At 37.1% G+C, this 12,829-nt stretch overlaps 1 protein-coding gene across 7 annotated transcripts in view; it reads left to right on the top strand.

Annotated features, from left to right (window-relative positions):
• Positions 1–9,401, top strand: part of ZNF146 (zinc finger protein 146) — a 72,804-nt gene extending 63,403 nt beyond the window's left edge. For all 7 annotated transcript variants that reach the window (XM_060288857.2, XM_060288856.2, XM_030874764.3 and 4 more), the window contains one exon: positions 6,161–9,401. In XM_060288857.2, coding sequence (XP_060144840.1) covers positions 6,942–7,820 — 879 coding nt within the window. In that variant the 5' untranslated portion in view covers positions 6,161–6,941 and the 3' untranslated portion in view covers positions 7,821–9,401. The remainder of the gene's footprint in view (positions 1–6,160) is intronic.
• Positions 9,402–12,829: the final 3,428 nt, after the last annotated feature.

Genomic DNA, 12,829 nt, shown 5'->3' with positions numbered 1-12,829 from the left:
TATTTATGTTATGTTTGAGTCCCTCCTCTAGGAATTCTCTCCCACTTCAGCTTGATTGGTGCTTTGATGGCCTGAGATGTTGCTTTTTCTGTCTTAAGTGTTTCCTTATCTTTTGAGCCCTCCCCCCCCATCCTCTTACTGGAGGTGGCTTCTGGAACTTTGTATTCTGCCTTTCCTTCTTCCCTTTATAAACTGATCCCTAGAAAGTGACTCATTCGTTCTGAAGTTAGAAGTAACTCTTTCTATAAATATCAATTTTTATTTTGGCACCTCCAGGCTTTTTGTCTTGCCCACCATGATTTTACCTGTTTACGGGATAAACAACTGTCCAATTAACTTCATTTTCATTGTGTCAGACCGTGAAATCATTAATATCGTACCCAAATTAGAGATTTCAGCTCATTATTTCAGGTCCAGACGTTACTTCAAACCATTTTCAAATTAGGTCTGGATTATTTCTTTTCTTATGGTCCTTGTGATATGGTCAGTCAAACCTTTTAAAAGATATACTTTGCTCTAATCAAGAGAGGGCATATCAACCATGTGAATATAAATGTGAACATATTTCCTTTCTATAAAATTATTTGAATCTTGGCCTTTGATTATGAAATATCCTACCTATTTAGTTCCTGCTTATTTAAACCTGTTACTTCCTCTTCTTTTGATCTCCCCTCTGATTGTCCATCCTGCTTCACATTTTCCACAGAAATTCAAAAGTCCTTAGTAAATACCATCTTAAGTGTTTTTTTTTTTTTTTTTATGTCTGGATATCTTATGAACTTGTTGAAAGGAAGGCCCATGTTTTATATTTTCTGTTTGCAGTTTTGATTACACATGTGGTAACTTGTTAAATAATCTGAATTATTATTGTGGAAGATTTGTTTTTTTAATCAATTCTTAACATCTTCAAACACCATAAAACACTGAAAGAAGAGTACAGTGATCTCCTCTATACCCACCACACAGATTCAATAGTATTTTGCCATGTTTGATGTATCTGTATTCCAGTGCATGTGTATTGTGTGCACTACAGCACACAAACAGCATGACATTTCACTCCTAAAAAATTAAGTAAGCATTTTCTAAAAATACTGGCATCCCTCTATATAACAAAAATACCGTTACCACACGTTAGATGATTAGTCATAATGTGCTAATATTGTGTAATAGTCCATATTCAGATTCCCCAGTTATCTCCAAAATACTTTCTGTAGGTTTTTTCTTTTTTCTTTTTGGCCTCTTCGAGCCTTGTGGGTTCTCAGTTCCCTGACCAGGGATTGAACCCAGGCCACAGCAGTGAAAGCGCCAGATCCTAACCACGAGACGACCAGGGAGCTCCCTCTATAGTTTTTTTTAAATACCAGAATCCAGTCAAGGTTTAAACTTTGGGTTTTGTTGTTGTCTTTTTAGTCTTTAAACTCTAAACTGTCCTCCCCTCCTTTTTTCCCCCTTGGTAATGCCCCCTATATTTAAAAAATACTTGCTATCAGCCATCCAAAGAAAAGAGTGGAGCTGTTACTGCAATCCAGCATCTCAGATTATAGTTAGCATGCTAAGACTTAGCTACATACAAGTTTGGGTTTAAAAATATTTCATATGAAACACTTATTTTAAGAAAAGTGAATGTGATTGTGATTAGTAGTTAAGGGAAAGATGTTTAGAAGTAAGAGACAAGATTGGAGAAGTCTTTTTAAGAGCATGTTACTGGAGCTGCTTCCAGGAGGTTCTGTGAATTCTAAGAAGTGTAAAAAATAGGAGGGGATCAAGCTAAGCCAAAGGATATAAGGAACATAATATGTGTAATTGTGACTCACTGATTGCATATTTAACATGCTTGGCAGGCTTTTCCTCAGGGCCTCTGAACTTACTTAACTACTGCTTAGAATGCTCTTCCTCCAGATCACTCTTTCTTCCTTCATGTCTTGAATCTTCCTTCTCAGAGGCCTCTCCATCTGAAATTGAAACTCTATCCCTTCCCTAATTTTACCCCATATCACTTAAAACTTGTTAACAAACCATCTCCTTCATTTGGTTATTATTTGTCTCTGTCCACTAGAATATAAACTTGATGGGTGCAGAAAATTTTGTCTGTTTTATTCAGTACTGTTTATCCCTGGAGCTTAGAACTGTGCCAGGCACATAGTAGGAAAGAAGAAGGTATTTGTGGAATGAATAATGAGAAATGTTTTGAGCATCAGGTTCTCAAAGTTTTTTGGTCTTAGGAACTCTTCACATTTTTTTTTTCTTTTTCTTACATAACAGCTTTATTAAGATATAATTCAGCTAACCAGATCTACCCTTTTAGGGTATACAGTTCAGTAGTTTTTCATATATTCACAAAGTCATGCAGTCATCACCATTATCACATTTTCATCACCACAGAAGGAAACCCAGTACCCAATAGCAATAAAATTTACAGTCCTAAAACTTGAGGACCCGCAAAGAGCTTTGGTTTATTATGTGGACTTTTGTGATGTTTACTTTATTTAACAAAAAATTGAAACTTTTAGAAACATTTATTAATTAAAAAAAAACCCATTACATATAAACTTACATTGTTTCTTAATAAAAATAACAATTTTCCAAAATAAAAAAATTTAGTGAGAAAAGTGGCATTGTTTTGCATGTTTGTAAATATCTTTATTGTCTGGCTTAATAGGAGATAGCAGAATCTGCTATTGTAACCTGTTGTTTTGGTTGAAGTATATTAAAAAATTGTGGCTTCACACAGATGTAGTTAGAAAAGGGAGAAGTATTTTAGTAGCCTTTTCAGATAATTGTAAATATTCTTTGGTACTATACCAACACTTGACAAGTGATCATTTTTTTTAAGGTTAGCCATAATGTGAAATTTGAAACACATTTTCTTGTTTTCTTACGTAAAATCCATTGGTTTGTCTTAAACTTTGAATGGATCTCTTACCCATGCATGATTTTGTAATATGCGTTTGTCTGTTGAATTATGGAGATCTTTAAAATGTTGATGTATCTCACTATACAATATCAAAACATCACAGTTTGTTAACATCACCAGTCTCATTAGAAAAGTTTTTTTTTTTTTTTTTTTTGCGGTATGCAGGCCTCTCACTGTTGTGGCCTCTCCCACTGCGGAGCACAGGCTCCGGACGCGCAGGCTCAGCGGCCATGGCTCACGGGCCCAGCCGCTCCGCGGCATGTGGGATCTTCCCAAACCGGGACATGAAGCCGTGTCCCCTGCATTGGCAGGCGGACTCTCAACCACTGCGCCACCAGGGAAGCCCAGAAAAGTTTTTTAAGTATTGAAAAGCTATCAGTCTCATGGTGGAGGATTTGTGGTTTTCCAAAATTCTAATTTTTGTTTGAAAACTTGAATTCTATCATTGGCAACATATACTGTCAGTTGTTTTCCTTGAGATGATGATGTCTTACTTTGTTCTGTCTGAAGGAAGTTCCTGGCAAACAATACCCAAGGCTTAATAACCATAGTTTGTAAGGCATTTATTAATTTATTTAAAGCAAATTAGTGGTGCTCCATAAAATAAAGTAAAAAATGGTGCTTCATGAGAAAAGTGGCTAGGTTTAGCTCACAACTTAGATGATTTGCCTAAGTGCTTTTCCTTGCTTGGTTTCCTATATTTAGCACAGACTCCCTTGGACTTTCTTCAGAATAGTTCAAAGCCCTCTCAATACTTGTTTCCACATGGTCAGATGCATTGGGAAATCTCCTTCCATTTTTCCCCTTAGAGATATTACTTTTAGAATTTTTGTCTTCCTGCTTCAGTCTAGACTGGCTGTACTCTGACTTGATAGTCAGCTCTTACCTTATAGCTTTTCATCACCATTATCATAGAAATTTTTTTCACTTTTTCCCCTATTCATCCCCTCTTTTTTGGATTCTATATCTGTTGCCTTCTCTACTAATTTTGATGGAACACATCTTCTAGTACCATCCTGGGAGAAAAGGTGCATTTTTGGGCATTTGCATATCTGAAAAATGGATTTATTTGACTGTCTTATTAGATTGATAGGCTAAGCTTAAAATTTTTCTCTCAGAATTTTCTCTCTAGCTTCCTTTCTGTTGGGAAATTTTATTCTGATTCCTTTTTCTTTGAATGATATATGTTCTTTTTTCTGAGAGCATTTATGGCCTCTTTTCTGTTTTGAAATGTCACAGTGATGTGTCTAGGTATGCATCTTTATTATTCATTGTGTGGGGTACCAAGTGGGCCTTTTAAGAATTCTAGAGAGGACTTCCCTGGAGGTCCAGTGGTTGAGACTCCGCACTTCCACTGCAGGGCACAGAGGTTCGATATTTGGTCAGGGAACTAAGATCCTACATTCTGCGTGGTGTGGCCAAAAAAAAAAAGGAAAGAAAGAAAAAAAAGAGGGGAAAAAAGAAGTCTCTAGAGGGAATTCCCTGGCATTCCAGTGGTTAGGATTCAGCGTTTTCACTGCTGGGGGCCGGGTTGGATGCCTGGTTTTAGGGAACTAAGATCCTGCAAGCTGAGGCGTGCCCCCCCAAAAAAACAAACAAACAAAACTTCTACTAGGAAATCACACTTGTCACCTGTGCTCATATTAACAGTATGACCCCTCTGTGCTTAGGAGACTCTGTTATTGGTGAATGGTAATACAGTCTACTTTACCACCTTCCCCCTCACCACCCCCTCAACCCCAGTCTTAATTTGTAAGGGAACTTTTTCTTTTTGCTTCTTGCTTACAGAATCCTGTTATTGTTTCACTGATAAAATATCTTCTCATAACTGATTGGTTTTTAGGGTTTTGTTGTTTGCTGTGCCTTACCTTTATTTCCTTTGACTTTCTTTTTTCTCTCAATGTTGATCTGTCATGTTAGTGGGGTTCCTCTAATGTGTGTGGAACACTGGCTGCACAGTCATACTTAAGAATGATTCACTAAAACGTAAGCTCTTTCATACCTGGGTGCTTCTAGTCATCTGGTAGGCTTTAGTGGGTGAAAAATAGAATGCCTCATGGACTCAGGGTCTCCTCCTGCAGAAGCGTTATACTGCCTTACTCTCATGAACTCAGGTGTGGCCAGGTAGTTCGTTTCAGCAAAAAAAAAAAAAAAAGAGTACAAGCAACAAGTATCATCTTAGATGGTGGGCATCCTGTTTAAGTTTTTCACTGGCCTTTCAGTTTGTCCAGAAAAAGGTCCTTTCATATCCTGCTCACAGGTTGCCAACAATTTTTGGCATCAGCTGCATAATGGAACTGGAGGTTTCACCATATTACATATAGATCCTGTTGATTTCAGTATAGCACCTGTCATCTCATTTGTTGAGTGTCCCTGAGACTAGAGCTACTCTGATTAAATTTCTGCAAAGAATAACTTCCATTTCTTACAGAGGAGTGGTCCTTTGTCCTCCTGACTGACAGTAGAGGTCCAGCTGCAACTCACACCTTTTTTTTTTTTTAACCCAGCAACAATCCTTCATTCCTTCTTTTGAGATACTTGATTTCCCTTCATTTCCTGAATCTTTCTGATATTTTGTGGCACAGATTGGCTTGCTTGACATTGGCATCCTCTTCTGGAATACCTTTATGTTATTTGAACTTCCTCAGCTCTTCTGTGTGTTGAAAATCTTCCATGTACTTTATGTTATCAAAAATTTTGTTAATACCTGTGTGTATTGATGTCTCCTATCATATTCTTTTTTCTTGTGAGTTTGTACCGTTTTCCCTTTTCTTGTCATTTTAATGGAGTTTTAGAAGGAAGCAGTTGATTTTTCCTTTTTCCATTTCTTAAGAATCCCAGGTAGACTTTCTTAATTTTATGTGGTCACCTCTTTATCCTGTTTGTTAATTCCTCATTTTTTGTTACATTCAATTTGCTGGATTATGAAATAAGAAAGATTATTTTTAAAGAATAATCTAAGCTTTATGTACGTATGAATGTTAATTTTCAACCAGGGGTCCTCTATAAAGGTTTCCTTCTCAAAATTTAGTTGGAGACATTGGTCATGAGGATTCTTTCATACTGTTGAGGTGGGCTACCCGAGTTCATCCCCAAAAGCACAATCTGAAATTTTATTATTAGTAATGGGAAAATTCATAATGATGATAACATAAAGCTAACATTTATTGAGTGCTTACCATGTGCCAGCCACAGTTCTAAGCACATTGACTCCTTTAAATGATGATTCTTTGTACTCCATTTTAGAAGAAGCCTGAGAAGAAGATGAGCAGATAGAGAGGCAACAAGACTTGGGAGGCAAGTTGCATCCAGCTCCAGTAAAGTACAGACTGAGGAAAAAAGCAGTGAATATAAGAAAATTGGAAAAATACTTCCTCTGATCTCAAACCTTATATCTTTTAAGGCAACACCTTTTTCAACTTAACCTAGAAAGAGTTTGAAACACAATTTAGACTTAGTTGTGTAGGAAAGAATCATCAATTAGTTTGGAGATCCTGCCACAGCTTACTCCTTGTGGTAATAACCCCCTTTAGGTGTAAATCAGTGTGGAAATGCCTTCATTTAAAAAATTTTGAACCCCATATGATATCAGAGCATTCATACTGGAGATAAAACCTATGAATTTACTGAATGTGGTAAAACTTTCACTCACATGTTGCACCTCATAAATGTAGAAGTCAGGCTGGAGAGAAACCCTGTGCTTCTAAGGAATATTGAAAAGCCTTTAGCTAGATAATAAATCTCATTGAGTAGAAGAAAATTCATACTGGAGAGAAACCAGTGAATGTAACAAAACTTCATTTGAGTATTAGAAAATTTAGAGTTGAAGAGAAAGCTTTGAAGGTACTAAGTATGATAAAGTTTTCTCTTGAACCTTGTCTGTTACTCTGCATTTGAAAGGTCATACACAGAGAAGCCCTACAAATGTAAGAAATGTGGAAATACCTTCAGCTGAAAGCAAATTCTCATTCATCAAAAAATTCATACTGGAGAGAAATCTTGTGAATGTGGGAAAGCTTCCATTCAGATGTCACACCTCAGTCAGCAGAGAATTTGTAGTGGGGAAAACCCCTTTGCCTGTAAGGTATGTGGGAAAGTCTTCAGCCACAAATCAACTCTCACTGAGCATGAGCATTTTCATAATAGAGAGAAACCTTTTGAATGTAATGAATGTGGAAAAGCATTCAGCCAAAAGCAGTATGTTATTAAACATCAAAATACCCATACTGGAGAGAAGCTTTTTGAATGTAATGAATGTGGAAAATCCTTCAGCCAGAAGGAAAACCTTCTTACCCATCAGAAAATTCACACTGGAGAGAAACCTTTTGAGTGTAAGGATTGTGGGAAAGCTTTCATTCAGAAGTCGAACCTCATCAGACACCAGAGAACTCACACAGGAGAGAAGCCCTTTGTATGTAAGGAGTGTGGGAAAACTTTCAGTGGCAAATCAAACCTTACTGAGCATGAGAAAATTCATATTGGAGAGAAACCCTTTAAGTGTAGTGAATGTGGAACAGCTTTTGGTCAGAAGAAGTACCTCATAAAACATCAAAATATTCACACTGGAGAGAAACCCTATGAATGTAATGAATGTGGAAAAGCCTTCTCTCAGCGAACGTCACTTATTGTACATGTGAGAATTCATTCAGGTGATAAGCCTTATGAATGCAATGTATGTGGAAAAGCCTTCTCTCAAAGTTCATCTCTTACGGTGCATGTGAGAAGCCATACAGGTGAGAAACCCTATGGTTGTAATGAGTGTGGGAAAGCTTTCTCTCAATTCTCAACCCTTGCTCTACATTTGAGAATACACACAGGTAAGAAGCCTTATCAATGTAGTGAATGTGGGAAAGCTTTCAGCCAAAAATCACACCATATTAGACACCAGAAAATTCATACTCATTAAAAACCTGTGGATATCATGAAAGGTGTTCATCAGGAATTTACATCTCATAACATATCAGAAATAATCATTCTGAAGGAAAGCATCACAAATGAGAGAAACAAAAGCTAAAAACTTAAAGGATACCAGAGAATTCATCCTGAAGAGAAAGACATTTGTATAATATCCAGCAAAAAAAAAAAAAACATACAGCACAGGTAATGCTGAAACTTTAGATGCATTTCCACTAAAATTGGGAATGGAAAACATGTTTAACATTGCCGTCTGCATGGATCTGGAGATCTTCACCAATGTAAAAAAAAAAAAAAGGTTGCAAGTATTAGAAAGGAAGAGACCTTTATGGTATTGATTTAGCAGAACAGAAGAGATTCTGGAAACACCTATGCATTTATTAGAATTTATAATATAGAAATGGCATCAGGAGATGAGAATATAATGGGACTATTTAAAAAATGATTTGGAGGTAATTTGTTCTCCAAGGGACAAAAAAAAAAAAAAAACACGAACTATACACAAAGGTAAGATCCAGGGGGGTTAGGTTAAAAATAGTAATATGAAAAAGCTATATACTAAAATGGTTATGACCTTGGGAGTTGGGAAACATTCCTTATAGCAAATTGAAAAACACCTAGCAATTCTAGTCTGAGTTTGTATGCTCAGGAAATGTGTACCAGGCTATTTACTGTGGCATGATATGTAGTAGTCATAAATTGGAAACAACTTAAATGCCCATCAGCAACAAAATGGAAAGTACTTATGATGGAATACTGTATATCTGTAAAATGTAATAAATGAGATCTATATGTATTACAGAGAAAGATCTCAAAAATCACGTTGAGGGGGAAAGATAAAGTTGCAGAATGACATATATTATGATGACAGTTTTGTAAATTTGAATAAAACTTCCCTCAAAATTTCAGTGCTATATATTGGTAATGGATACATATATGTATGTATGTTTTTTAAATGTTTTTGAAATGGTTTGGAAGGATACAGACCAAACTCTTGATAGTGGTTGCCTGTGAAGAGTGGAGAAGGGAAGGGAATGCGTGTGGGAGAGGGGGGGGATTGGATTGGTTAGAGGGGACTTCAGTTTTATATATAAACGTCCATTTCTCTTTAAAAAAAAAAGACTGCAAGAAAATATATTGAAATACTGGTTAATTCTGGATTGTGGTTTATGGATATCTTGTCTTATTTTTTGTACTTTTCTGTATTTTTAAATTTTCTCAAAATTAACAAGAATGGGGGTGAGGATGGGAACACTGTACCTATAGAAATCATGTTCTAATGGATTCATTTGCAATCAGCTACTAAACTTTTTATAGAAAGTATTTCTAAAATTTTATCGATGAGTGGATGGACTTGCTCTCTATGTAGTATGAAATTATCTATTTTATTAAAATTAAAAATGACAGCATAATCCAAATCTGTTTTAATTTATTTTTACATGATATAGTGTACACTATATGGTCTACACGTTTCTAACACTTTTGTGACATCATTTGAGCTTAGGAATTTTTAAGAACATTTAGTTTAAATAAGGATACACACACAGACTTCATATAATTTGTGTTTTTCAGATAAACTGACTTTGGAATGACCATTTTCCTGTCCTGTAAATTTCCATGGGAACAGCATATGCATTAAAAGTAAAGGTTTTGATTATTTCTTTCTTTTTTTTTTTTTTTTGCGGTACGCGGGCCTCTCACTGTTGTGGCCTCTTCCCGTTGCGGAGCATAGGCTCTGGACGCGCAGGCTCAGTGGCCATGGCTCACGGGCCCAGCCGCTCCGCGGCATGTGGGATCTTCCCGGAACGGGGCACGAACCCGTGTCCCCTGAATCAGCAGGCGGACTCTCAACAACTGCGCCACCAGGGAAGCCCCAGAATCGTCATTTTAATATGTCAGGAGGCAGATGACCTGAACTTCCTAATAAGTACATCTGTCTTACTCTATCCTAATAGATACAAGTGTCCAGATTATTGTAAACCTGAATCATTATTAGTCAAGATTTATAAGATAAATTGTGGTTACTCCCACATTGCCCACGTTGCCAGGATACATATTAATAGCTACCTTATATCATACCCAAACCATGTGAGGGACCATTAAACATCTTTATCCTTGCCCCAAGCCCAACAAAATCTCAAGTATCCTAATTTTCAGTGATAACATTTCATCAACTGTTTCAGGTATTCCTTAGTTATATCTGTCATTTAAGCAATACTATCTCTGCTTTCCTTGCTTACATACTGCATATGTGTATTTCACGTTTAAGGTGTTCTGTGTTTAAAAGAGCCAACACAAGTTATTTTATGAAAAACCTGACTTTGTAATTTTACTATTTACCACTGGTGCATAACAAACACCATATTGTCATACAAGGCAGTGATAACAACATAACCTGGCATTTATTTAGCTCTACTTTTTTTTTTTCCCCAGTGTTTTCATCTAAATTTTTAAACTTCAGTGTACATTAGAATCATCTAGAGGGTTTATTGCTGGGTCCCATTTCAAGAGTTCCTGATTCAGTAAATCTGGCATGATGGGGGCTGAGAATTTGAATTTCTAACAGGTTCCCAGGTTGCTGCTGTGCCAGGGGCCACACTTTGAGAACTGATGGTCTTCACAGCAGCTCCACTGGGTAGTAGAGTATTATTTCTCCATTTTATATCTAGAAAAAATGAGAGGTAAGTGACAAGCTTAGTGTTTTATATCTAGTGGTGAGCTAAGACTATAAAGCAAGTTAACGGCTTTTTGTGACAACTTCAGTGTAATAGATGGGAGAGATGGCGCTTGCAAACTTCGGCGAATAATTTGCCTACTTACCTGTTGCATGCCATTTAGTAGATACATAATGAATATCAAAACAACATGCTGCTGCCGTCTTAAGATCTAACTAGTGCTCTTGTGTGTGCTGGGGAGGCAGGGGAAGTGTACGATGTGGCTGAAGATACAGCCATGTAGCATATAATGTAAGGGTCATAGGCCATTGCATCAAAGACTTGATTTATTAAGCACCATGAGAATCTGCCAAAGGAGACTTGAGTGTGGCAGTATGATTGACATTTTGACAAGATCATTTGATGTTTTGTGAAGAGTGGGTTGAAATGGGAGCAAGAGTAGAGAGGCAGAGTGGCCATTTTAGAGGCTGAGTAATCAATCACTGAAGCAAGGTAACAGAGGTTAGGATAGAGATGTTGCATTGGAGATGGATGGAAATGGGTAGTTGTGAGATTTACTTGGAGGCGAGCTGACAGGACTTATGAAGTACATGATAACAGGAAGACATCAAGTACAATGCCAACTTTTAACTTCTACAGCTAGCTGATTAAGATATTAGGGGCCATGGAGAAGCAGTTTGGGAGGAAATAGAATCAGGAATTGGTTTGAGAGGGACTTCCCTGGCCGTCCAGTGGTTAAGACTTCCAATGCAGCCGGGAAGCTTAAGATCCCACATGCTTCGCGGCCAAGAAACCAAACATAAAACAGAACCAATATTGTAACAAAAATTCAATAAAGACTTAAAAAATGGTCCACATCAAAAAAAGAAGTTTCCTTTAAGAAAAAAAAAGAATTGGTTTGAGGTGTGTTTGTTAGATTTGAAAAGCTTGTTTGACACTAAGTGGGAATCAGAGAATTTGGAATCATAAGCCTTCAGATAGTATTAAAGACAGGTGATAGGATAAGATTCCTGAGGTAAAGTACAGTCTTTAGAGGAAATAAGAAGGCCTAGGTTTGAGCCTTGTTACTCTCCAATGTTTAGAAGTCACGCAGAGGAAAGAAAAGCAGCTGATCTCCTATGCTAATGAGGCAGGAGCCTATTTAGAGTATGGTGTCTTAGAAGCCAAGGAAACTAAGTATATGAAGATAGAAATGGTCATTCTGTTGATTTTACTACAAAATTAAATGATGAGCCAGTGTCCTTTAAATTTGGCAGTATGTAGGCCACTGTAAACCTGTTCAGAAGCCTTTTTGGTGGACTGCGGAGGTCATAAACCACATTGCTTTAGCACAGGGTAAATTGATAAGAACTTGGCTCTGCTCTCATGTTTGAAAACTGTTCCTGCCACTATTTCTGAGGCTTTCTGCAAGTTTTGTAGCATTTGTGCCTCAGTTGCCTTATCTCCAGTACATCATCTTCTCATAGAGTTGTAAGGATTAAGAAATAATTAACATTTAAAAAAAATCTTAGTACTCAGCACGTTAAGTGCTCGATAAATGTTTATCATTCTTAGAGTTAAAGGGTGAACGTAAAGATAGGAAGAGTGGCAGCACGAGTAGACTACCCTTTAAGTGTTTCACTAGAAGCCCAGAGGTAAGTTAGTTTGAGGCAGATGTGAGATAAAGGAAGGGAGTTTTGATTCTTTGGTTTTGGTTTGTTATTAAAGCTGGGTAGAGTATATTTGTAAACTGTAAGGTAACACGTCAGGACAAAAGTATTTGGGAGGCCGGGAGAAGATGAGCTGTTGCAGAGATGACCCAGTTAGTGGTTGATAGGAACTGGGTTACTTTCCCTGAACAGGAGGGAAGAGAATATAAGTGTCAGTGGAAGCAGATCTGAGAATTTGGTGGTGGGGAGAATAAAAGGAAGTTTCTGTTTGGTTAATTGTATTTTCTCAGTGAAAGATGAAATTGGTTAGATCGAAAGCGGAGGAAGGAATGTGCAAGATTTGAGGAGATAAAGGAGGTCTCTCATACTGAAGTGTTGAAGCATGCTCATAGGTCCCCAATGAAATATATCTTAATTAAGTCTCGAACTTTTCAGTAAAAATTCCTTTTTCCTCAACAGTCACCCCTCATTTCAGACATTCCTAAGATGTGTCCAATTTGAACTGCGTGCCCTGGGGCAGGGAAGGAGGGTATTGTGGAATTGACCCAGAACATACTAATGATGGCTTTTCTCTAATGATTATTTTTCTACCCTAAGATGAATATCAGACTTGAGAGACATTTATTCACATACGAGTATCACACATGAAATTTTGAGAGTATGTTATTGAATGAAAG

Source organism: Globicephala melas, chromosome 19 (genome assembly GCF_963455315.2).
Source record: "Globicephala melas chromosome 19, mGloMel1.2, whole genome shotgun sequence".
Taxonomy (NCBI): Eukaryota; Metazoa; Chordata; class Mammalia; order Artiodactyla; family Delphinidae; genus Globicephala; species Globicephala melas.
The sequence above is the reverse complement of the archived record's forward strand: the minus strand, read 5'-3'. Positions and strand labels throughout refer to the sequence as shown.